This window comes from Pogona vitticeps, chromosome 2 (genome assembly GCF_051106095.1).
Source record: "Pogona vitticeps strain Pit_001003342236 chromosome 2, PviZW2.1, whole genome shotgun sequence".
Taxonomy (NCBI): domain Eukaryota; kingdom Metazoa; phylum Chordata; class Lepidosauria; order Squamata; family Agamidae; genus Pogona; species Pogona vitticeps.
In genome coordinates this window covers 175,331,898-175,358,147 of record NC_135784.1, presented here as the reverse complement: position 1 = coordinate 175,358,147, position 26,250 = coordinate 175,331,898, and the positions used below count along the sequence as shown (strand labels likewise).

General features: G+C 46.2%; 1 protein-coding gene across 1 annotated transcript in view; it reads left to right on the top strand.

Moving 5' to 3' along the window:
* LOC110081201 (leucine-rich repeat neuronal protein 1) overlaps window positions 1–26,226 on the top strand; it is a 36,591-nt gene extending 10,365 nt beyond the window's left edge. Inside the window, exon 2 of the mRNA XM_020797730.3 lies at window positions 23,157–26,226. Coding sequence (XP_020653389.3) covers window positions 23,272–25,830 — 2,559 coding nt within the window. The 5' untranslated portion in view covers window positions 23,157–23,271 and the 3' untranslated portion in view covers window positions 25,831–26,226. The remainder of the gene's footprint in view (window positions 1–23,156) is intronic.
* Window positions 26,227–26,250: the final 24 nt, after the last annotated feature.

The window sequence follows — 26,250 nt, the reverse complement described above, 5'->3', positions numbered from 1 at the left end:
GCTGCACAATACTACACAATGCTGGAGGGCAGGGTTTCACTTAACTGGAGCTTATTTTTGGAATAGGGCTTATATTACGAGCATCGGGAAAAATCATTCTAGGGCTTATTTTCAGGTTAGGTCTTATTTTCAGGGAAACAGAGTAAATGAAACATGCCTTCTGAAAGTGTAGACTTTCCTTCCTGCCTTTTACTGGCACATCTCCCCAAAACATTCTCGCTCCTGAGACAAAAGCCAAATCGATTCACCCCAGCTGCCCAATAGCACAACATATAGAACTCAGCTCTGCTGGCATCAAACTCAACAACACTTGTATAATTATGTCCTTCAACAAGTCTATGGCAGCAGCCTTGCTGAGGGGTGGCGGCGCTCAGAGCACGTTGTGCAGGTTAAGCACTCTGCTGTCCCAAAGAACGAAACACCCAGGATGCTCAGAGAAAACTGCAAGGATGCTGCCTCTGCTGGCTGCCAGCATCTGCTGCTTGAACCGCTTCTAACAAGTGACTTTCCATCTGTATGGGCTGCTTATTCTCCTGAGCCACCAAAGTATTTTGGACCTCTGATATACCAGGGGTTAGCTTTCTGATGGGCATGGAAATAGCCATTTTGGAATACAGTATTGGGTCCATTACCGGGGAAATATGTATGAAATGCCTCATTCAGATAATCTTTGATGACATTGTGTGTGCCACGCTTCAACTTTCTAGGAAATTTGTATGTTCCTCATGTACCACAGGCCACAAGCTATGACCCCACTTTCAGTGGTGAGGGGTAGAATTCTGTTGCCTTTCAGATTTTTCTAGCAGCGAGGTGTCTTGAACTTCCTGCTTCAGCAAGTACAGGCAGGAAAGAGGAGAAACTGCCTCTGTTGAAAAAGCTCATCCCCCTTTACCTCCTCCCATCTTAAATACAAACCTTTGGGTTCCAGCACTGAAGGATATTTGGAATGGGATGAAAAGAGATCTGCAACAACACAGATGGACAGTCTCCGGTCCAAGATTTGCCTGTGGCTCTTGTCCTAATTTCATGCTGCTGATGGGGGAAAGCCGAGAGAGTGAAAAGGAAGGCAAGGGGGAACAACATAAGGAGAGAGGGAAAGCTCTCTGTGAATAATCAGACAAGCAGGGAGGAGGGCTGCCTTGAGACATTTTGCTGCCTAGGGTGGAACAGCAAATGCCCCCCCCCCACCGCAGGTGGAATCAGTGCTCACATATTTTCTCACACCCCCCATGAAAATTGGTGTTTTTCTCCACACAATCAAGACACCTTTTCAAAAGTATATAGAATTTGTTGTGAGACTGTTCACTTCTGCACAAGAGTGTAAAGATTGGAGCTCCTCACCCACCCGCATCATCATCAGAATTAGCTTTTAAAACCAACTGGCAGTTTTTGTTCGAGAAGCCTTTGCGTGTCCCACAAAACCCTGTATGTTTTGCAGAAAAAGCTTGTGCTAAAGGCAATTCTGCGATCCTCCCTCCCCCCCCAAAAAAATAATTCTGAAATACAACAAAAATGCAGAAAAACTCTCCCAGTCTCATCCATTGGGGACAGAACTTTTTTAAAAAAAAGTTCATTTGCCCAAAAAAAAGAAGAAGAAGTAAGTGAGGATTTTCATTAAGGCACACAGTCCTTAAAATTAGGCAGGGTTTCCTGTGCATCCGGTAGAAAACCTCACAAATGCCTTTCCCCTCCTGGGTAGCAAAAAAAATGTCAGAATAATGAAGCAAACATATTTTCAGCCTTTCCACAGCATTCCAAATCGGTTGCCTAATGGAAGGGGTAATCTGGGTGAGGAGCCAAGGAAAGTGGGCAAAGTCCTCTGAGGTGATCAGATGAGACACCTAATCAAAATATCCTGCCCTTCTCCTGGCAGCCATCTTGAGTGGGGAGGGGAAAAGAGAGAAGGGTGGCAGAGAGGAAGAGAAAGAAGGAGTGGCAGAATGGGTTGGAAAAGAGCTAGGAGGGGTGCCCCCTGTGACAAACCCAGACCTACTGGGATCTATCACACAGTTACTAAGCTGCCACCAACCATTCCCTATAATAAGTCACACAGACCAGGGATGGATTTTTAAACAACAAAAAGAATAAGGTTTATTTTAAATACAAACAGGGTAAATAAAACAATTAGGTGAATAAAATAAAGTAACGTGGCTTATTCTTACACACACAAGCATACAGTTTGGTTCACCTAGAACCTTTAACTTAAAGCACAGACCCTGAACCCATCAGTTCTGGCTAACCAACAGACCCCTGAACCTTTCAGGCTGGTACTCTGACACACAGTAGTACCCTGTCAGACACCCAGACTCCCACAACAGCTTCTTCTTCCCCAGCTGCTGCTTCGTCCCAACCCAGTGTCTCACAGTCTGTCTCAGCATCTCACAGTATCTCCCTCTCACCACACAGGCATCACATATTTATACAGTACAGCCCCTCCTCCTGATGTCCCGCCTTCCACTCCCCATAGGATGGAACTTTCCCTCCAAACCCATGACAGACAGGTAACATCAGTGCTGTTATGTAACACCTCCCCTCTTTATAAGTTGTTTTGTAGGGGGAAAGCTAAGGTGCTTTTCACCAAAAAACAACCTAGGTAAAATACACAAAAACAGTTATACATTCAATACCATATTATACTTACTTACATTCTAAGTTAAACATTTCAAATAGGCATTTAAACATTTACCATATACATTACACCAATTTACCTTTATTAATACAAACCAATTTAAAACCAGGTACATTTTAACTTTTTGTCATCATTATATACATATAGTCCATGTTCTTTCGCCGTCTTCAGTCTTCAGGTCTTCTTGATAAGGCGTCAGCAACACAGTTCACTGACCCTCTGACCACCTTCACTTCAAAGTCATAGTCCTGTAAGTTCAAAGCCCACCTCATAAGTTTGCTATTGTGGGTTTTCATTGTCTTTAACCATTGCAATGGTGAATGGTCAGTACACAGAATAAAATGTCTTCCCCAGATGTAAGGCTTGGCCTTCTGGATCGCGTAGACTATGGCCAAACACTCCTTCTCCACGGTTGCCAAATGTCTCTCACCTTTTCGAAGTTTCCTACTCAGGTAGGACACTGGATGCTGGTCACCATTCTCATCCTCTTGGCACAGAACTGCTCCTACCCCGCTGTTAGACGCATCGGTGTAGATGATAAACTCCCGGTCGAAGTCTGGAGCCCGCAACACAGGATAGTTGATTAACGCCTCCTTCAACCTCTGGAACGCCGCCTCACAGTCGCTGGTCCACGGGATGCGGTCATCAGCCTTCTTCCTCGTCAGATCGGTCAGCGGAGCCGCAATCTCGCTAAACCTCGGGATGAACTTTCTGTAGTAGCCCACCAACCCAAGAAATGATTTGACTTTTTTCTTGGTGTTGGGTCTAGGCCAATCACGAACAGCTTCTATTTTGGCCTCCAGGGGTTTTATCATTCCTCCCCCTACCATGTGACCCAAGTATTTTATTTCTGGGCTACCCAGCTGACACTTGCTGGCCTTTACTGTTAGCCCTGCTGCACTTAACCTCTGCAGCACTAACTCCAGGTGTATCAGGTGATCTTCCCAGGTATTACTGAAGATCCCTATGTCGTCAATGTAGGCCACTGTAAAGTCACTGAGCCCTGCCAAGGTCTGGTCCATCAGCCTTTGGAATGTGGCTGGTGCATTTCTGAGACCAAAGCTCAGGACTCGAAACTCATAGAGACCAAAAGGGCTGCAAAAGGCAGTCTTTTCTTGATCCCTGGGATCAATTCTTAATTGCCAATATCCCTTTACCAGGTCCAACGATGAGATGAACCGACAACCCCCTATGGTTTCAATCAGGTTGTCTAGCCTGGGCATTGGGTAGGCATCAGGAGTGGTTACACGGTTTAATTTCCTGTAATCAACACAAAACCTAATGCTCCCATCAGGCTTGTCCACAAGGACTATCGGAGAGGACCAAGGACTAGAAGAGGGGACGATTATGTTCTCCCTAAGCATCTCGTCCAGCTCCTTCAGCACCTTGTCCCTATAGGGTCCCGTTACTCGGTATGGGGATACTGCCTGCGGGGGTGCATCCCCTGTGTGGATCCGATGCATCACTCCCTTCACTATCCCCGGCTTGTTGGAAAACACCTGTTGATATTTACTAAGCAGCGTTTTTAGTTCTTGCTGCTGGTCTTGGGTGAGTGCAGGACTGATCTTTACCTCCTCTGGGTTGTATTTTACTTCCCCTCTACCCTCCCAGAAGGGTAATTCAGCTTCCTCACTCTCAGCTGCTTTTATCGCGAATAAAACCCTCTGTTCCCCTCTGTAGTAGGGTTTTAGGGCATTCACATGAACCACCCTCCTTGCTTGGTTCTCCTCCTGCTCTATTAGGTAGTTCAGGTCTGACATTTTGGAAATGACCCTATATGGTCCTGCCCATTTGAGCTGCAGTTTATTCTCTCTGCAGGGCCTAAGCCAAAGCACTTCCTCCCCTGGGTCAAAGTGCCTCTCTCTAGCTTTGCGGTCATACCATGTTTTCTGTTTGATCTTCTGCGCTTGCAGGTTTTCTGCTGCCAGCTCTAGATTTCGCTTTAGGTCATTCATCAAGGTGTCTATGTAAGTCACAACGTCTTGTGGGTCATCCTGGGTGATCTGCTCCCAATTTTGTTTGATCAAATCAAGGGGCCCTTTCACCCCTAAGTGTGCAGCAGACATGTCAGAGTGACCCCTTTGTAAGATCATGGGGCGATACTTTTCAGGTACCACCAGCTGACTTCTGATCCCATCTCCCCCTTTTGAGATGTTCCTCAGGGTCTCTCTATCTAAAATCCCCTTTTCCTCCAGAAATCTCACTGGGGTTTCAGGTGTTAGCTGGGCGTCAGTCACCTGTTCAAAACACTTCTGGAGAGTGGCGTCTGCCTTTTGCTCCTGTCCAAATCTGCTGACTGTGGTTAAGGTTTCCACCACAGCTTCTGAACTTCCCCCACCTGCTTCCGTCTCTGGCTCATCATTACCCCCCTGAACTGTCCCTGTGGTGGCTTGTGAGCGTGTAATCACTAGCACCCGTTTCACATGTTCAGCCAGGTCATTTCCCACGAGCACGGCTGCTGGCAGAGTCGATGAAATCGCTATCCGCCAATCTCCCCTCCAGCCTTGAAAGTTGACAGGTACCTCTGCTACTGGCAGAGAGATTATCTGCCCCTCAATCCCTGCCACCTTCATGCTCTCATTTGGGATTATAAACTCCCTAGGAATAATATCTGGATGGCACAGGGTTACCTGGGAACAAGTGTCCCGCAGCCCCCTATACTGACGGTCAAGTATTCCTACGTCCACCCCGGCTGTCTCAAACAACTGAGAATCTGTTTTTACCAGCAAGCAGCGCTTTACCTCCCCAAGAGGACCATTTTCCTCAGCCTGATCAGCATAGGTAGCTGTTCCAGACTGAGTAGTCATGGCAACAGGCTCCCTCTGTGACAATGAGCTTTGCTCTTTCTGGACACAGAACACAGCTTTTGGCTTGGTCCCACTAGAATTCTGAGGCACCATTCCTTTTAGCTGCTTCAATTTCTCACATTCTGAGATCAGATGACCCTTTCCCTGACAGAAATAGCATTTTCTAGGGTATTTGGATTCTCTCTCCTCTGGTTTCGGTTTTCCCTCCAAATTCTGAGGGCTTGGTTTCATGCCTGAGGGCTTCCCTTCACCATGGGCCCCTCCCCCTTGCTGGCTTTTCCCTGGTCCCTGAGAGTACTTGCTGTAGGTTTCTTTGGGTTTACCTACAGATTTCCCCTCACCCAAGGGCTTTCTTATTTGGGAGATAAAATCTGCGATTTCTGCGGCTGCTGCCACAGATTTCGGTTTCCTTTCCCTCACCTGGAATTTCAATTCCCCATGCAGAACTGAATAGAACTGTTCCAGGGCTATCAAGTCTTTAAGCTGTTCATAGGTCTCTGTCCCCTCCTGCGATAGCCATTTCTCAAGCAGCCTCACCAATTGGGCCCCCACTTGGGTAAAAGTCTGTTCTGGTTTTTTAGTGAGGGACCTGAATCTTTGTCTCAGCTGCTCTGCATTTATCCCATGTCTTGCAAACACCAGTTTTTTGAACTCTGCAAAATCTTTCATCCGTTCCTCAGGCATCTCGGCATAAACCTCAGCCAGGCTACCACTGATTAAAGACCGCATGATGGTCATCTTCTCAGTTTCCCTCACTGAGAAGTCCACAAACGCTCTTTCCACTAAGGAAAAGAACACCTCAGGACAATCTCCCTTGTGGTACACAGGGAATTTCTTCAGGTCAGCCTTAGACAATTGGCCTCCCTCAGAATCCCTATTATTATTATTGTTCTGGTTCATCATTTCCAGTTTTCTTAATTCAAACGCCATTCTTTCTTTTTCCAGAGCAATTTTCTCTCTCTCTAATCTTTCTTCTTTTTCCAATTGCCTCATCCTCAGTTCATGCTGTTGGGCTATGAGCAATTTTCTGAGTTCTGGGTCCTGCTCTCCTGTGCTGTCACCTTGCACTGAGCCAAATTCATCCTCAGAACCTTGGTCAATCTGGGGGTCTTTCACTTCACTCATGTCTGCTACTTGGCTTCGAGTCAAGGGCATAATCCCCCCTCAGAACAGGCTGCTTTAAAAAGTCAAGCCTCAAAATAAAACGACCACTTTTTTCCTTCTTGCCTCAGAACCAGCTCTCCTATAGAGATTGCTGCTGTTCTTCAGCACTACTTGCAACAGTATCGAGTCAGAGCCTACCCCCCTCTGCTGGGCCTCTCAGCTGGCAAGCTAGCTCGCTGTTGCTACGCAGATTTGCCTCAGCTTTTTCCCGCCAAAACTAGGCTGCCTCAGAGCACCTTAATCTAAGTCTCCCCAGTGGGCACGTTCTTCTACTAGCGCACCTCCCCGTGAGGTACACCTAGAAGATTACCTACGCGCCTCAGACTGTCCCTGACTAGACCCCCCTTGCTCTGGGCACACTTGCCAAGGCTTTGCTGGACCACTGGACAACTGGACCAGTCGTATCCCACACGCTGGACACCAATCAATGTGACAAACCCAGACCTACTGGGATCTATCACACAGTTACTAAGCTGCCACCAACCATTCCCTATAATAAGTCACACAGACCAGGGATGGATTTTTAAACAACAAAAAGAATAAGGTTTATTTTAAATACAAACAGGGTAAATAAAACAATTAGGTGAATAAAATAAAGTAACGTGGCTTATTCTTACACACACAAGCATACAGTTTGGTTCACCTAGAACCTTTAACTTAAAGCACAGACCCTGAACCCATCAGTTCTGGCTAACCAACAGACCCCTGAACCTTTCAGGCTGGTACTCTGACACACAGTAGTACCCTGTCAGACACCCAGACTCCCACAACAGCTTCTTCTTCCCCAGCTGCTGCTTCGTCCCAACCCAGTGTCTCACAGTCTGTCTCAGCATCTCACAGTATCTCCCTCTCACCACACAGGCATCACATATTTATACAGTACAGCCCCTCCTCCTGATGTCCCGCCTTCCACTCCCCATAGGATGGAACTTTCCCTCCAAACCCATGACAGACAGGTAACATCAGTGCTGTTATGTAACACCCCCATTTATAGCAGCCCCTATAAACATTACTGTGTAACAGAAACAAAGGCTCAGCATCCCTGGCCTGCAGGCTAATAAGGAATTGCATTTACTCTTGTGAAAAGCGACAATACAAATATTAGCAAGATTGTTTTCCGGATCCAGAGGCAGATGTTCAAATACTGTGGTCAGCCACAGACACAGTTGTTAAAATTTCTGCAACATTTCCCACCACTGACTACAGTAGATAATTTTGTTCCTGAGGGTTAAGAGCTTTGATCTGAAGTCTTCCTGACACTTTCTCCACAACAACTCTGTGAAGTAGGCCACTGCAAATCTAGTTTTGCAGGCAGGAAACTGAAGCTGGTCGTAACTTGTCCCAAGTCGCGCAATGAACATGCTGCCATGGTGGTCCATGAACCCAGGGATCCCATATAGATGGCGTTACCAACACCTCTACAAAAGATATGTGGCTGTCCTTTCTGAAGCGCCATTCCACAGAGGCGCAAAACCCACCTCAAGAAAGGCACGCCATATAAATGTACAGATAGAGATTCTCAGGTAAAAAAAACTCCAGAGATATGCAGAGAGATTATCAACTCCAAGCCCAGCCAGGTGTCATTTTTGAAAGACAAAAGCACACCCTATGAAGGTGAACATCATTAAGGGAGGTTCAAAACGTCTACATTAAACAAGCCCTTGAATTGTGCAAGGTCAAAAACGGAGTGGTGATGGAAGCTGTAGAGTATGCAACAAAGGTAGTTCTTTCATATCTGCGTGAAAGCTAGTCCACAGAAAAGCAAAACAACATTCAGGAATATTAGTAATCGAGTTCTGAAATGTGAATATTCAGGATTTATCCTGCAACAAGGAACATCTCTTTGACAGGAGAGGTCTACAAATACCCCCAGCTCTGAGTAAATTTTGCCAGGAACTGAGAAGCCTTGGCCAATATTGATTTAAAAATTTAAGTTTCTATATAATATGTTAGTAGCCTAATGATGGGACAGGGGAGGTAAACTTGATATATCTTGAAGGAGAGATAAACAATTTCTTTCTTGACTGCCACCTAGGAACATGTATGAGACTTCCTAAGAAAGAGAGGACAGGTCCCATGGGTTTTGCAATTTAAAAATAGACACAAAGAAGGAAACAACAGTGGAAGGGGAGGGAAATGCAGGCAGGAGTAAATAAGGTAAGAATATCCCATTATTCCAGTTCACAGATGTTCTTGATTCAGCTTCAGTGGAGCATTTGGTCATGGACCGAACTGGAAAAAGTTCCCCACTTTCTAAATGGTTCCCAATTCTTTCCGATAATGTTGCTGGGAGGGATCAAAATGGATGGGGCCAAAGTGCATGTATGCGTGTGCATGTGCACACAGGCCTCTTGCCCAATCTGCTTCCCTGCAGTAGCTTTAATTCAGTTCCCATCATCTGTGCAGATGATGGAAGATTTCATCCGTGCTGGATGGTGGAGCTGAACACCTCTGGAGAGGACTAGATTTCAGATGGCTACGGCAGGGGGTTATTGCAAAGACTTGAGAAGGGAAAAGGGTTGACACGGACAAGTGAGCAGAGGTCAGGGCTCCTGCACCCTTGCTGGACGAGAATTATGTCAGACAGAGCTTTTCTGGCCCCTGTTGAGTAAGCTGTTCTCCCTGCCAAAATTCCGTCTTCAGTTCAATTACTAAAAGAACAGTAGATCTTCTTTGCATATTGTTGCCTTGTAACATGCATCTTACAAACACTCACGCAAACACAAATAGGTGCAGTGCACAGAACCCACTTAAAGATAAACTCTGTACAGCACAATGGTGCACAGCCACAACTTGGACACTCTGGTGCCAATACACTCTTGAAAAGCACCACCTTGTCTAGCAGGGCACATTGGGGTATGTGAGCATGTAAGAAGAGGGTCAGCTCAGGGAGTGGATTGACGGAGAGAGAAAAATCAATTATTCAAGAGCGCCAATTAATATTCATAAGCCTCTGGCACCAAACTGTCAAAGACTAGGAGGGAAAATGAGAACAAGCAGCAGTATGCTGGCAGGGGGTGTGAAGAGACAGAAAGTGCTTGGGTTCCCAGCTCCTCAGTCTGTTCCAGTACTTGCCACTGATCTACTTCGATCCATCTGGCCAGGGATCATAACCCTACTTGACAGCAGGACTTCTTAAGGAGGCAGAAAATGTACTGCTTTAGACTACAGATCCCAGAATCCCCAGCTAGAATGGACATTGCCTGGGGATTCTGGGAGTTGTTATCCAAAAAAAGCAACTTTTCCAAGATCTGCCCAATGATCATCTTTAATAACCTTGCTTGTGTGTGCTATGTGCTGTCAAGCCGGAACCAACGTGCTGCAAACTTTAATAGGGCTTTCCGTGAAAGTGAGACATTTAACGAGGAGTTTTACCCGTGGTACCCCAACCCCTCTGGCCAAGCAGGGATTTGAACCCAGATCTCCTGAGCTTTCTAGACCATTGCTGTATTCACTACACCACACCGGGTGACAATAGCAGTACTTTAAGAACTGCAGAATCTTGTTTGTATGCACATCCTTCACACATGTGCTAAAACTAATTGCTCCTGAGCTTTGACTCTCCAGATGCCTCGGCTTGCAGCTTTCAGAATCCCTGACGTTGACTGCACATCCAAACTTAACATCTGTCCTGTTCCCAAATGAGAGCTAAAGGCCCCGGCCATCATGTGGTTGCCATATGGCCGTCTGTGTTCCTCGCCTTGAATTCTAAGTAAAGAGGTTTTGGAGGGACAGTAAATAACCATTCAACAACTAGTACCAAAGCATTGCATCCAATCAGCCGATGAACATTCTACAAATGGCTGGACAGCCTTATCCACCCTAACTGGGAACATAGGAAGAAGGACCAAAGGGGGAATGATCTCGGGAGGACATGCGGAAGAAAGACGTAGGAGTGTTAGAGAAGAAGCCCTGCTTTGGAATCACCACCACCCAACCACCATGGCAGGGGGTGATAATCTAAGTGAACAGACAGGCTCTGGGCGAGTAAGTTAGTACCTCATTCAAATCAGTTATTTTTCTAAGAGGGAGGGTCAAATGAAATTTTGGCAGACTGCAACTCCCATTGTCTCTCTCTGTTGGCTATACTGGCTGGGGCTGAATGGGAGTTGTAGTTCAGTAACCACTGGAAGGCCATAGTTGTCTACCTCCTGCTTCATAGGTTAAGAATTATTACTTGAGAGTTGTGGTTAAAAGAGTAAGTGGGTCCCAGACCAAGCCAGCTCAATCAACTGGGCCAAGGCACTGCCTGCTCACCCCAGGCACTCCACTCTGGTACCGAATCTTGCCTCCTTCTATTCCAGCCCTCCTGGTGCTGCCTGAAAGCAAGTCATGGCATCTGGCTTCACAGCAGGTCCCATCACCAAATAGCCCAGGTGTCATTCTCCACTGCGTAAGTCCTAGAAAAGGTGCCCAGATTTGTGATTTTAGGCTACAGCTCCCAGATGATGCCTGTGGTGTTCTGGGAACTGTAGTCCCAAAACACAAATCAGCCCTCCCCTTATGCCTAGTTCTTGCTAACTGGTGATCCATTTTTGCACATAATTCAAAGTGCTGGTTCTGACCCATAAAGCCCTAAATGGCATGAGTCCAAGATATCTCAAGGACCATATCTCCCTTTATGAGCCCACCTGGGTGTTAAGATCATCAAGAGAGGCCTATTCCCAGTCTTTGAAACTCTCTCCCTTGGGAGGTCAGGCTGGCCCCATCTTTGCTGTCATTTTACAAGCAGGTGAAGATCTTTCTCTTCAGGAAAGCCTTCCCTTAATGAGTGGCTGCCTGAGTGGGATTTTAAGTGGAGGGCTGTACCTTACTGCTTTGAATGTGTTTGTGGCATTGCTTTGTTTACCGTCTTTTAGTGTGGTTTTTGTTTGATCCTTTCGAACACTTGTAGATTTACTGTTTTTAGCTTTAATATTGTTTTTCAATGGTGTAAGCCGCCTTGGGTCTTTTTTAAGGAGAAAGGCAGAGTAAACATGTTTTAAATAAATAAATAAATTTAAATAAATAGGTCTCATACAACTTTATGTACATTGGGGATTTGGGGGCAGTGCCTCTCCCAAACCTTGGTGGATCAACCTAAGAAAAAAGTTTTGAGAATAATTAATGTTACCAGCTTTTTAATTAGCCCTGATTTATTATTAGTAGCAGCAATCCAATGTATTAAAAAATTATCAGGAAAGGAAGATCCTGTTACAGAAGTGAAGTAATACAAAAAACTGTAGTTATTTAATTTCTCAGGCTAGTATCGTCTTAAGAATCAGTATGGTGCAGTAGATAGAATGATGGACTAGGACTCAGGAGATCGGCCACATGACAGGGAGCCTTGACATTTGTTTGTTTGTTCGTTCGTTTGCCGCCTTTCTCCACACAGTGGACCCAAATAAATTTATTTATTTACTGCTATGATCTGAGGAGAACATTCAAATCAAGAGGGTGGCAACCATGCCTTTGCTCGTTGTGGCTCCAGCATCTTTGGCTCCACCCTGCTTTACAAGCTGACTCGCTGAAATTTCTTCACCTGTTTACGCCGGTATTACCGGGACCTGCCTTGTGGGCACCTCAGCAAAATGACTAGGGCATCATCAACTGGGGAGGGAGGGGCAACTCTCGTGATTCTTCTGCATCTTCTTCTTTTGGAACTGTTCTCTCTGCTCTCTTCCTGCCACTGCGCCCCCTTGAGGTGGGGGGCTCAGGACTGCCCTTCACAGCTCTGTTGCCTTTGAAGAGGAGAGCACTGACAGCATACATCTGGAATGACGTACTTTGTGTTTCGTTTTGTTTTACATGTTTTATATGTTCAGTGGGCCACGTTAAAGGGCACATAGAAGCAACTGCACAGGCAGGCAGTGAAAGTTCAAAACAGTGCTGACTTTTAAACCTATCCATATAGCTCTGCTTTTAACAGCAGCTTGATACATGCTGAAATCATGCTTCGTCTGCTGTTTTCTGCACACGAGCCCATGTCAAAAGCAGAGGATCAGGTCATTTTTTTTCAGGTCCGTGGGCAACCTAAAAACCTTTCAACTCAAAGTCCTGCTTTGCCACAGACACAAACGTGTTAAACTCATTGAAGGCACTCTTTGCTCATTCTGACCCACCTGAACCCACTAAATGCATCCTTTCATCCAGGCAAGAAAAATTATTTTCTAGACTGAGATTACCAACTGACCAGGAACACGTCTGGCCTATACGTTTGATGGCACCTCAGTATGCAGAAAGTAGGTAGTGGTGCTCTATTCTATTGCGTGTGAAAAGACACTGTCAGTCAATCAAGTCACCGTGTAATGAGACGCAGGAGCAGAGATGAGCAAAAGAAGCTGGCAACAAATTGTTTCCAACGTCCACCAGGCTATTCTGAACTTTAAAGAAATAGAACTGAATGGATCTCTCAGCTCTCTGTTTTCTACACAACATCAACACAATGGTTGCCAGCTGCTGCACAAGACTTATGGGTGCACCTTCCCAACACTTCCCTTTATTTGTGTTTGTCTTGCACAGCAGCCTACTGCTCGGGAAAAAGAAATACAGACGATGCTTTTCTTGCTGTTGGGCAGGCGTAGCTTGCCAAGGGTACCAGAAAGCCACAGTACTGCCAAGAGAGGAATCCTGTCTGCCTTTGTGTCTGCTCACCCTCCTTATCACAGACCATTGTTTCTTATAATGACAGGCAATTACTGGACAACAACAGGCAAGTAAAGCAGCTGGTTGGTTGTTGTTGCTGAAACAGAACCCTGTGCTTCCTAAAGACCCTTCCAGACTTGGGACTTTTTCTACAGTTGGCAAAATTTATGGAGCAGAGCCTATGAAAGGTTTACAGGTTATAGGCACAAAAGAGACATATGCTTTGCCCACGGCAGGTCTGCCAAGGACGTCATCTTGGAAACCTTCCCCCTTCATGCTGATAGTGGGAGGAATAGCTGTCCTCTGCTCACTTTCCCTGTGCTTCTGGTTGGACAGCTCCCAGTGCTAACAATCCACAAGCACTGTGCAATTTTGCCATCTTCCCTCCCTAACAGATGTGCAAGGTTAGGCTGTAGGTTGTAAGTCTGAGTGGGGGCACTTCTACATGGTATTCACGAAGGCTTTCACGGCCGGGATCTGATGGTTGTTGTGGGTTTTTGGGGCTCTTTGGCCGTGTTCTGAAGGTTGTTCTTCCTGATGTTTCGTCAGTCTCTCTATGGCCGGCATCTTCAGAGGACTGGACAAAGTTCAGTCTCACTTCTACATGGTGGTTGTTTTTTTAAAAAAATTCATGGCCTCAGAAAGCCCCATTGTGTGAAGATGGGCACCTCCGATAGATGATGCTGTCTTCCATTTGCAGTCTTCCCATATTTCCCTGTTGCTTCTTCTGTCTTTTTTCTTTACCAGAAATATATAACTTAAGAAAAGATGATGGAATGCATGTGTCATGCCTTTTATCTGTGAGAAACAGGATGCCCCAGCTGAAGCACTCCTGATCGTCCAACCCTTGTCATCCTGGTTTGGCTTATGCTTCCATCTTGTTAAAGACTATGTGCGATTTTTTTAAAAATAATAAGAACAGAACAGTAGCACAAGCCACAAAGATATAGATTGCTTTAGCGCTCCATCTTTTCTCTCTCTGCAAAATGGCTGTGGCAGCATTGGCGAAGCCCAATTTCCATCAACCCACAATCCAGTGAGAATCACATTCTGCTGGCTGAAGGCCGATGCTTTAACCCATAAGTAGGCAACTTGGAGCCCTCCAAATGTCAGGTTGCAGTTCCCATCAGGCGTAGCCACTGTAGCCAATGGTGACTAATGAAGGGAGCAGCAGGTCCAAAAGCATCTGGAGAGCCACACGTGGCCCCACTCTCTCTCTTGCCACACTCACAAGTAGGGTGGTTAAAATAGAGTTGTGCAATGCAAAAGGACAAGAGGGGCCAAATTCTCTGTTTCCGAGATGCTGCTAACTCCTAAGACTCTTTTGTATGTGAGTGCAACAAAACCAAACAATTTTGCAATCAACAATCCATGTGGCACCCGAACAGGATGGGAAGGTTGAGTAGGACAGTGTTGGGGGGCAGGACCTCAACGGGCCACTTGTCTGACCTGTACTGTGTGTGCACTGAGGTGCAGGTGGAAGGTGCTAATCCTCCCACCCTTCATCCACCCACCCACCCCACCAAGAAAGATCCAACTGTCCTTTCTGTGATCCCTTGGAAATGGAGCAGGGGAGAGTGTCAAGATTTCCTTTGCCTAGAGCAGCAGAATGGTCTGGATCAGCCTAACAACTGGGTCATTTGAGTACAGGAACCCAAAAAGCAGTCATGCATACACCGCATTTTACCAGACTGTGTCCCAATGACTCCAGGAGCAAATGGCGAAGGCCTGGCCCTAGACTTGTAGTTGATTTGGAATGTCACGAAAATTGTAGCAAATAGTTACTGCTTTTAAATCAATGCTTAAAAATCAATGCTTTTAATAATAACTACTCTGACGATAGAGTTAGACATTTCTGGACTTCTCTGCTTCAGGTGCCAAGACAGTTTAGCTCGTCTTGGGTATCAAGCACCTTAACTTGGTGTGGAGAAGGGCCACATTTTTCTCTCTCACCTCAGGTACCAAAATGTTGTTGGCTGGTCCTCATATGAACATATGTGAGTCCCATATACATTAATTGGTTCGGCCTGGAATGGCCTGCCCTGGCACGAATAAAAATGCATTTGTAACATACATCCAAACCCCCATCTCTGCCTGTCTCTTCAATTCCCTCCACAATTCTGTAAAAATAATGCAGCAGTCATTCGCTTCTGAGCTGTAAAGATGGTTCAATGTAATTTTTGTGAGTCTTGGTGGGGTCCCCCTCTCTCACACACACGACATGCTACTTCTCAGCATTTCCTTCTGGTTAACTAACGCAAGAAGTACAGTAGTGAATTCTTCAGCTCATAGGTTGATGGGGAGTGGATCGCTCAGGTATCTCGCCATGCCAGCCCCTCCATCTACTGCAAAATGTCTTCCCAACCCACTTTCCCGAAATAGATTTCCCACAGAAAGCTTGCTTCGTGACCAGCCTCACAGCACCCTTCCCAGAAGAGCTCACAATGCTGGACAAGAAAGCCAGGAAGGAGAGGGGCTTGTGAGGTCAGGATTCAGAGCATCAGTGGCAACAGGGGTGGAGGTGGGGACATGGCCTCTTTGGCAGGCTTTGTCAGCAACAGCAAGCAGTTGTCCCAAACGGATGTGTTCCTCTTTGCCACCGCAATCAGAACAAGGGAAGCAACTAGCTGGAGACAAAGGGTCATGGCTGTTTTGATGCAATGACAACTTTGGGGCTGTTCTCCAGTCCCCCACCCTGAGTGATAACAAGCCCTCTTAAAGTCCCAGTCCTCCGCTGCGGCTCCACTCCCTTTCTCCCTCTCTCTCTCTTTTTTCTAGCTTTGACACATCTCTATTTTTAGCATCCCCTTCACGATGTTTGGCTGCTGTTGCTGCTCTCGGCCCTTGTGCAAATGAGCTCACGCTCTGCCTCACACAACTCGATCGCGGCACCTTCCAGGCTTGGCACCAATTCATGAGCTGCGGGTGGTGGCAGAAGGACAGCAAACAAGAAGTCCCCAAATCCTCTCGCATCTGCTGGGCCTTGTTTCGATGGCATCTTTGCAAAAGGCCCTGGCCTAGCATGTGGGCTAGAGAGTGACACATGGTGTAGTATGTAGGGTTGGTGTGAATGATCCAGGCTCAGATTCCTTAGTTTACAAACCTCACAGGGCCAGTTCCTTCAGTCAATCATTATCTTTCAGCTATATCTACTTTAGAGGAGAGTTTTGTTCCTGAATAAAATGGGGCAGGGAGGAGAACCAAGCACTGAACACTGTCTTTTCTCAAAGTAAGGATATGATATAACCAAGAAAGGTCCCTCAGCTACCAGCTCTGCTACCTTGTGATCCCTTCACAGCCTTTCTCTGCTCAGGCTCTTTACTTTACTTATTTAGATTTATACCCCGTCCCTCTAGACAAAGTCTATTCGGGGCGGCTTACAAAAAATGATAAACAGTAAAATAATACATTACTAAAACCAACTAGTTTATGAATATATATAGTATCAAGATGGGGGAATAGAGAAATGAAACAATTAATTGACTGGAGGGAAGGCCTGCTTAAAGAGCCAAGTTTTTAAATGGCTTTTAAAAACACCCAGCGAGGGACCCAAGCGGATTTCTGTTGGCAGAGTATTCCACAGCCGAGGGGCCACTTCCAAGAAGGCCCAGTTTCTTGTTCTTTCCTTCGGGGCCTCTCTCGGCGTAAAGCCCCTCAGCCGTCCCTGCTAGCTAAATCAACTAATAGGGCTCTGCCCTATTAGTTGATTTAGCCAAACCACTCTAGTTCACAGTTGCCACAGTCACAGCTGAAATTCCACCCGGGCATATATGTTCTGGAAACTGGATTACAGTAGGTCTGAGGAATCTGTGAGGGATCGGTTCCAAGCACACACACCCTCTGGATGCCGAAAAACATGAAGTATAGAACACTATAAATTGCATGGTATCTGGCTCTCTCTATTGGCCAGTTCTGGTAAATATACCCTGGAAATACATATAAATATGTATTTCTGAGGTTTTATTATTTAGTATTTTCAGGCAGAGGATAAATGAATCAGCAGATACTGATCCTGTGGATGGAGGGGGGGGTCCTACTGTATTTACTGTCCATATTCTGTTTTGATCTCTGTGGATGACTAAAATTTGCTCCTGCCTATGCCACTTCTTTATGCCACATTAATATTGCCAAGGCAGGCAAAGACATGTGCTTGGCAGCTTCTCCCACAATCATAACATCCTCTGTCATTGAGGGCTGTTGTATGCCAACATATAAGAAGTCTTCTGAGACTCTGTTCCTTCCTTCCTTCCTTCCTTCCTTCCTTCCTTCCTTCCTTCCTTCCTTCCTTCCTTCCTTCCTTCCTTCCTCTTTGTTTGACTCCTATCTACCACCACCATTCACTTTCAGAAAAACAAAATAAAATTAAATGGCAAGACATTATAAATATTAAAACTTAATTAAATTTGTTTTCAATATTAAAAACAATACAGTTGAAAGCCTTTTAAAACCACTCAATTAAAAGAAATACTAGTCACCAGCATAAAGCTTCAGCATCTCCCCAAAAGCACCTGTCCTCACCAATCAGTTAGCTGCTGAAGGCCTACCTAAACAAGGGTGTATGTGGGTGTGTGCCATTGGGAGGACATCGAGGAGGTGACCAACCAATCTCCATATGCAGAGAGTTCCATACCTGGGAGCAGCCACCAAAAAGGCTCTCTCTCACCTCCTCACCAAGTGTGCCTCTAAAGGTGATGGGAGCCAGAGAAGGGTCTGTCCTAAAGATTGTAGAGCACAGGCAGCCTTTGTATGCAATGCTTTTAAGAGCTGTAGTGCTGGCAGAATTACACCAGGTCCAAAATTTCCCATAATGTGATGGAAAAGGACACTCCCTTGATGAAACTTTCTTATCTTCAGCAATCCCTAAGGCAGTGGTTCTTGGACTTCAATTCCCAGAAGACTTCACCACCAGCTGTGCTGGCCAGGGTTTTTGGAAGTTGCAGTCCAAGACCAGCTGGGTTACCCAAAGCTAGGAACCACTGCCCTAAGGAAACAAGAATCTTCTGGCCATCCCATAGGGAACAATTCTAGAGCTGCTGGGGATATCTAACTCACATTTGGGGTAGCTCATTCAGTCTGTATCAGATCTTCTTTGATGCCCCCACCAGTTCAAGAGATGCAGATAGAGAAAAGTACCCGTGTGCTATTCAGAGGGAGTAAGAGCAAAAAATAGATTCCAGAAGGGAGAATCTAGATAATACTGTATAGGAAGTATCTCTTCTTAGTCTGAAAACCTTTTTATGTATCCTTAGTTGCAAGGTTCCAGATCCTGAGCTGGGCTCTGATATCACTTCAAGTTTATACAGTGGGGTCTCTACTTAAGAACTTAATCCATATTGGAAGGTGGTTCTCAAGTTGAAAAGTTCTTATGTTGAATCTGCATTTCCCATAGGAATGCATTGAAAACCATTTAATCCGTATCTGCTCTTTTCCGTCCATAGAAACTACTGTATATAAAATAGAGTGGAACTCCCCAGCTGTGATTTTTCTTATTGTAGTCCTGTTATGAAATAGTAAGCATACCTGGTGAACTTTTTTCCTTCTACCTTATACTTAAAAAGGAGGTGGACACACCACCTGTGGCCTTCCAGGCATGGTTGGACTCCAAGTCCGATTAGCCCTAGTCAGCATAATCAAATTGTGAAGGTTCATGGGAGGTGCAGTCAAGCAACATCCGGAAGACCAAAACTTGCCCATCCTTGCCTCTTCACGGGTCCTGAATCTGGCAATTCTGCTTCCTGCCTCTCCTTCTCACCTTGGAATGAGTTGCTAGCATCCAGAGTTTGTGTCTCCGTTTTGATCTCTCTTCCCTCAGCAAGGCATGTCCAACTCTGAACAGCATCAGTCCCCACAGTTCAGGAAATGGTGCCCTTTTAGCCTTTTGTTCCCCCCCCCACCGCTCCAGAAAACTACAAAGTTCATCAGGGCCCGGCTGTTCAACCAGTAGTTATCTAGGTCATCAATTTACCCAGCAGGCTCTGCTGCTGCCAGTACCACTGTTTAGCAAATCTCTTCCCACACAGAAGGGACAGATCAAGAACACCAGAGTGGGGACCAATCATTGATTTTAACCTCTTTGGGGATGAAGAGAGAATACCCATAAGCAAACAACTCACCCTCAAGCCTCCAAAAGAAGGAGCAGAAGCCTCAGGTTTTGCAGCAGCAGTTTTTCATTTGATTAGTCCATCCTAAGCAAAACTGAGGCATATTGGTTCATTTATTAAAATATCTGGTTTTATTTATTCATTCATTCATTCATTTATTCTATCCTCCTGTCTTCTGTGGTTGCCGGTGACTCTTCTCAGGGGGTTGTATAAATATAAAGCATTAGTATAAATGAATTGCTGATAACCATGAAACAAACCACATATATGACATAGATGTTATATGAATATACATGAAATAAACCATATATGATGTATGTATTTCTGTATATTTATTTATTTATTTATTTATTTATTTATTTATTTATTTATTTATTTATTTATTTATTTATTTATTTATTTATTTATTTATTTATTTATTCTATGTATACCCTCCTCTCCTTACAGATACAGTATCTAAAAAAAAAACATCTGGTTCTTAAATTTGCCGTTTGAAATCAATGGCTCAGAGTCTGGAAATACTAACTTGTTTTGGTCAACAGATTGCAGAATCTCCCAGTTGCAGAATCTCCAAGTACTGGTCTGTCTAGAAATGGACAAATAGATTTGTTCATGCATAGTTGTCTCAACCTGCTACAAGACAAAGCACATTTGTTCAAGTTATTTTACTCACATACCAGCCATTTAAAAGTATACAGTGCTAATTGTGTTTTCTTTTGAACTAATCCACCCTCAGTTAAATTCTTAATCCTGCTATTAAAACCAGCCCAAAGGAGACTGCCCTAGATCCATCTGTTTGTGTTGTTTTAATGTTGTATCTACAAATATTTCTATTCTGCTAAAAGAGCTCTCAGACTAGATAACGAACGGAACCAGCAATGTAAACCAAGAGTCTAAAACATGGGGTTGCTCATGGTCTATGGAGTGCGGGCAACATAGCTTGAAATTTCAGGATTCAGTGCCCCCTACTCTGCTGAAAAACCTTTGCTAAAACCTCAGTGCATCACAAAACATAATCAGCAAATGTTAAAACTGCTGATACCAAGAAAATCAAAACAACATGAGAGGATGCAAAAAGTCTTGACCAACACCCGCCCAGCCCAGTTCACCTGGTGCTAAAAATAGCAGGTACCCTGTGTGGTTTAGTGGATAGAGTGATGGATCAGGACTCAGGAGATTTGGGTTCAAATTCCCATTCAACCATGGGGGGTAGAACAGATAAAGCCACTCCTTAACTATCTCACTTGCCTTGAAAGTCCTGTTAGAGTTGCAATGAATCAGTTCTGACCTGATTGCGAATAACAGCCAGAGATAGCATTGCTGATGCCAGACAGAGCCAATCTAGGGAGGAGTTTCCAAAGATGACCACTTGGGGGGGGGGAGGAGAAACATTATTTTGTGTTGCTGTGAGTGGCAATGGGGGCCTGAAGAAGGGTTCTAAATATCATCTCAAGGCCAAGCCAGGTTTATGTAGGATCAAGTGGTCCTTGAAATACAACAGGCTGGAAAACACACAGTTCTCCTGGTGCTGTTAGAGAGCAGCTCCCATCTGTGCTCCCAACTGGCTCTCTTGAATAGCACGGGACTTGTGGTCCAATAGCTAATGGTCCACACACCTATATTAAAGGTCAAAATTGTGCTGGATAGCCAGTCTCCTTCAGATGAAGAACTCAGACCTGGCCCTTGCTAAAGAAGCAGCCATGGCCTTTACTCACAATTAATTCTTGTGCTGCTAATTGTGAAGGTTGCACCAAGTAGACAAGCAGAACTGGGCTGTTTGCCTTTTTTACATCTCAGAGTGGGGTGCACTGACAGGTGGACACAGTCTAAATTAGGGGCCGTCGTCGTTTAGTCGTTCAGTCGTGTCCAACTCTTCATGACCCCATGGACCAGAGCACACCAGACCCTCCTATCTTTCACTGCCTCCCGGAGTTGGGTCAAATTAGGGGCAGCCTGGAGTAAAATAGCTTGATATGCAAGCAAGCGATATCCTAAGACCTTGGGGGGGTCTTTGAATGTGACCTTGGAAGCCTGGAAGAACTGTTGGTTGTTCGTCCAGGACTTCTGTGAAGAAATTAAAAGGCGGCAAGGGGGTCACGGCAATAGAGCAAGGACAGGTATCTCTCCTCCTGAAATGTTTCAGCTTTGAAAATCAGAAGCTTCCTACTTAAGTGAGCCCGGTATGGTCAACTCAACCAGGCACTGATTCCCCAGGGCTCTTTCCTTGGACCACCTGGAGATAGCTCATCTTCTCCTCTAGTCTTCCCTCTGAGCATGGCATGGATTGTACCATTTACAGTCCAAAGCATCAAGAGAGCCCAAGATCCTCCATTCCTGAATTGGAGGGCCTAAGTGTAAAGATGGGTGAAGGTGTTATATCTTTATGGGCTCTGTGAAGCAGTGGAAACTTCTGCAGGCACCGCTTGTTATAGGTAGGAGTAAGAAAGCCGGCATCTGACAAAATTTCCTTTTCTACTCAGCCGTTAGATATGTATGCAGAGAGCGAGCGAGAGCACCGCTGTCCTCTTTTGCATTCCTGGTTTAAAGAGGAATCTAAATTTGTCTACTTTGTTCCACATCAAATTCCTCTTAAACCGAATGGACAACCATATAAGTAAGAGTGGGACTTTTGTCTGCAGCAGCCAAAGCTCTCCCAGCTTTTCTTAAGCTGCAACTTACTTCCTCGCCCTGGTGACACCGGGCGTCAGCAATGTGCTCGGGGTGTATAAACACATCATTCATTTCAATTTGATCTGTGATTGATGGATGGCGCTACTAGTCTTCAGAGAGAGCTTTTACATCTCTGTGTGGTTGTATTCATCACACGTTTCATGTCCCTTTGTCGCTGCTACCACCTACGGCTAAAGCAAATTAAAAAGGCTACATCGTTAAGGGGAAGGTGGGAAGAATCTATATGGGGCAAAGACTTTCTTATTGTTAGTCTCTCTGGAATGGTGTGATGTGCTCCGCAGACATTAGACACAGCTGCAGGTAAATCCTGCAGAGAAGAAGAGACGCAAGATAAGAATTTAGGCGGGAGTGTGAGGGCAGAGAGATACAACCAGCACTGAGATGTAAACATTCACATGAGAGATAATGCAAGTATCTTGGGAAAAGCAACTGGAAGAAATTTTCCAGATTCTGGACAACGGATGTGGGAAATGAGAGCACTAGAAAAAAAGCACACATGGCAGTTGTCTGAGTTACTACTATCCCTCCTTGTTTTTCCCAAGAAAAGGAGCCATAATATTGTCTTTATCCTGGTGGGTGTGCTTTGCTAGACATCATGGGACACCGGCATATCCTAACTCTGACTCATCCAACCTGCATGCTCCATTTTAGGACTGAGGTTAATTGCAGGCCTCACTAATTTAGAACATCCAGCCAAATTTTTGATTCATTTGTTTTTCTCCCCAAACTTTTTTTTTTACCACTAAGCCTGGCTAAAATGTTTGGGAGAACAAAATCTGGTACACTGTAGTGAATTACAGCTAATCGCTTCAGCACTACTTGTCTGAGGGTTTTGGATTTTAGTTTATTGTTGAGGACCAACATGGCCGCTGTTATTTTTAGCACATGGTAAAGACAACATAATATCTGACCACTGCTAAGTTCTTGCTTTTGGTGTCTGGCCCTTCCTCCAGTGATGCCTGTGGTGTGTCTTACAACAAGGAGAACTAACCCCCTGACTTGAGAGAGAGAGAGAGAGAGAGAGAGAGAGAGAGAAGTATATACTCAAGGTGGAAAATTCCATTTCAGAATACATGCTTTTTAAAAATGATTTTTTTTATTTGCATATTTACCTTACCCATTCTCTCTTTTTCCTTCCAGGGATGGCACTCCTTGGTGGACTGTTCTAGGCTGACACCTGGCGGATCAGGACTGTCTTTTTCCAGACGCCTTTTCTGAGGCTGATTGCAAGGGGGCCTCATCCGTGGAAGACACAATGTCTTCTTTCCCATTCTATGCTCTGCTAATGCTCGTCCTGCAGGAATCATTGTCTACTGCTTATTCTTGCCCCCCACAGTGTGTCTGTGAGACTCGTCCCTGGTTCACCCCCCAGTCTGTCTACCACGAGGCCCGCACAGTGGACTGCAATGATCTTCTCCTGACGCACGTGCCAAGCAACCTCTCCTCAGACACCCAGGTCCTTCTCCTGCAGAGCAATAAGATATCTAAGGTCAATGGGGAGTTTCAGCATTTGCTCAATTTAACCGAGCTCGATCTCTCTCAAAACCACTTCTCCAAAATCAGTGATGCTGGCTTGGCCAATCTCTCATGCCTCATTACACTTTACTTGGAGGAGAACCAGGTGGAGGAGATGCCTGACCACTGCTTAGCTGACCTGGCATCACTTGAAGAACTTTACATAAACCACAATCGCATCTCCTCCATCAAGCCATTGGCATTCGCTGGGTTGACCAATCTTCTCCGGCTGCACCTCAATGCCAACCGTCTCCGTGCCATTGACCACCGCTGGTTCCAGTCTCTACCCAACTTGGAGATCCTCATGATTGGAGAAAACCCCATCTCCCACCTCGGAGCAGGGAGCTTCCAGCCACTAGGGCGCCTTCACAGCCTCGTCTTGGCTGGAATGGAGCTTAGCGAAGTACCCTCTGATGCCTTCCAAGGCCTGGACTATTTGGAGAGTCTGTCCTTTTATGATAATCACCTTCCACGTGTCCCCACAAAGGCATTGAAAAGCCTGCCTCTCTTGAAGTTCCTGGATCTCAACAAAAACCCCATCACAGAAATTTGGACAAGTGACTTCAAGGATATGTTGCATTTGGAGGAACTGAGCCTCAATGGCATGGAGGAACTGACTGACATCCACCAAGGGGCTTTTGAGAACCTCCCAGAGTTGGCCAAGCTGGAGCTGTGCAACAACCCTCGGCTCTCCTACTTGCACCCGGGTGCCTTCCAGGGGGTGCCTGCTCTTCGCACCCTCTTGGTCAGCAATGCAGCCCTTGCTGTTCTCCCTCTTGGCCTGACAGGTGCCTTGCCTGCTTTGGCTGAGCTGAGTATCTATGGAAACCCCTTGCGCTGTGACTGCTCAGAGGCCTGGGAACCCTTAGTCAGTGGGCACATCCAGTTGGTCGAGTCGCAAACCACTCTGTGTACCTCGCCCTCCGAAGCCGCCGGGCAAGAATTCCAAGAATCACTGAAGAGTATAATCGGAGGGCCCTGCTTGCCAGAAATAACTTCCAAAGATCTCCCGGATCATTTGGAGGTGTCCTCTGGTTCAACCATAGCTTTGGATTGCCAGGCCAGCTCAGAGCCGCCGCCACAGTTCCATTGGATAACCCCATCCGGAGAAAAAGTGATAAAGGAGTCAGGAAAACTGCGTGTGAGGAAAGGGGGTACTCTCGAGATCAGTGCAGTTACCCCAGCAGACTCGGGAATCTACACCTGTGTGGCATGGAACAGGCTGGGTTCGACTAGCCGCAGCGTGACCCTTGCTGTGATTGGAGAGAGGACCTTCGCTCCTGTCAGGCTGCTGGTCCTGGCAAAGAAGGTGCAGTCGCATTTTGTGGTAGTGGAGTGGACAACGTCCTTCCCCGAGGGTCAGAAAAAGGAGAGGGGTGGTGACTCAGCCACGCCCCACCCACCCCCAGCTCCTCCACCATGGTCGTCGGCCACCATGCGCATCCATAACCCCCACCTGAGCTACACAGCCCGGGTTCCAGTGGGCATCCGGGAATTCAACCTCACTCATTTGCAGCCCGCAACCCGTTATGAGATTTGTCTGACTGTTGTGTCCTCTGTTCCCAAGTCCTCGGCAGAAGTTGCTGCTGCTGTTGGCGGTTACACCGAGGTTTCCTCAGCTTCAGCAACCTCCACCAACCATTCAACATCTTCTTCTACGGGTTCTTCAGAAGCCGCCTTAGCAACCACAAGTACTTCTGCTTCTCCTCTGGGTTCCTTGGCAACCTCCAGTGGTGGTTCTTCAACATCTCCTCTAGGGCACCCAGTAGCAACGGCGGCTTCTTTAGCAATGCCCAAAGGCTTTTCAGCAGTCCCTGGGGGTCTCTCGGGAACCCCAGTGGTTACTCCTACACCTGTTCGGCACCTACCCCGGACACAGCGTTCCTGCCTCAACGTCACCACCAAGGAGGCCTCGCTTTCTGTGGAGCTGATGGGAGGGTGGGCAGGAGGAGCAGCCCTTGCCGCTGTCACCGGATCCTTGTTAGCAGCCCTGAGCGCTGTGCTCCTGCTTCTCTGTGCCTCACGGCGGCTCAAGGAAAAAGGATGCCGCCATTCCCTCAAGAAGTACATGCAACATGCAGCAGCCATCCCACTCAATGAGGTCTACCCTCCCTTGATCAGTTTATGGGACGCTGAAGGAGATCCACCCATGCCAATGGCTCCTCTCGTGCAACTGGCTCCTCCAACATCGACTCCTCCTCCAGCCCCACCCACCACACTGGGAGGGCACACGGTCCTGCTGCCACCCCCTTCTGAGCAAATCGACACTTCTAAGACCTATTTGTGGCAACAGCCATGAATTAAGGATATGGTGGGCAGGCGTACACACCTCTTTGCCCAGCTATTTCAGGAAACCTTCCCCCCCCCCTCCATGGATTTTAGGGTCTAAGAATGGGGCTTCCAGGCTTTCCCAAATCCATGACCTTGCCTCCCATATTTCCTCTTTGCACATCTCATTCACACCTCATTCACACCACCTACACACAACCATTATAGACAGCACCAGGAACCTGGATGGCGCTCTCTCTCCTTTTTGTTTGTTTGTTTGTTTTTAGACAAGGTCACACTGTGTAGTCATAGCCAAATAGAGAGGGGAGTATCAGGCGGAGGGTGACAGGGCCCCTGGGACAGTGTAGCCCCTGGGGGGCAGGAAAAAAAAGCTTTGAATAAAGTTATAGAGTTGGACAACACCAAAGAGCATTTCGACATGTTTATTGGG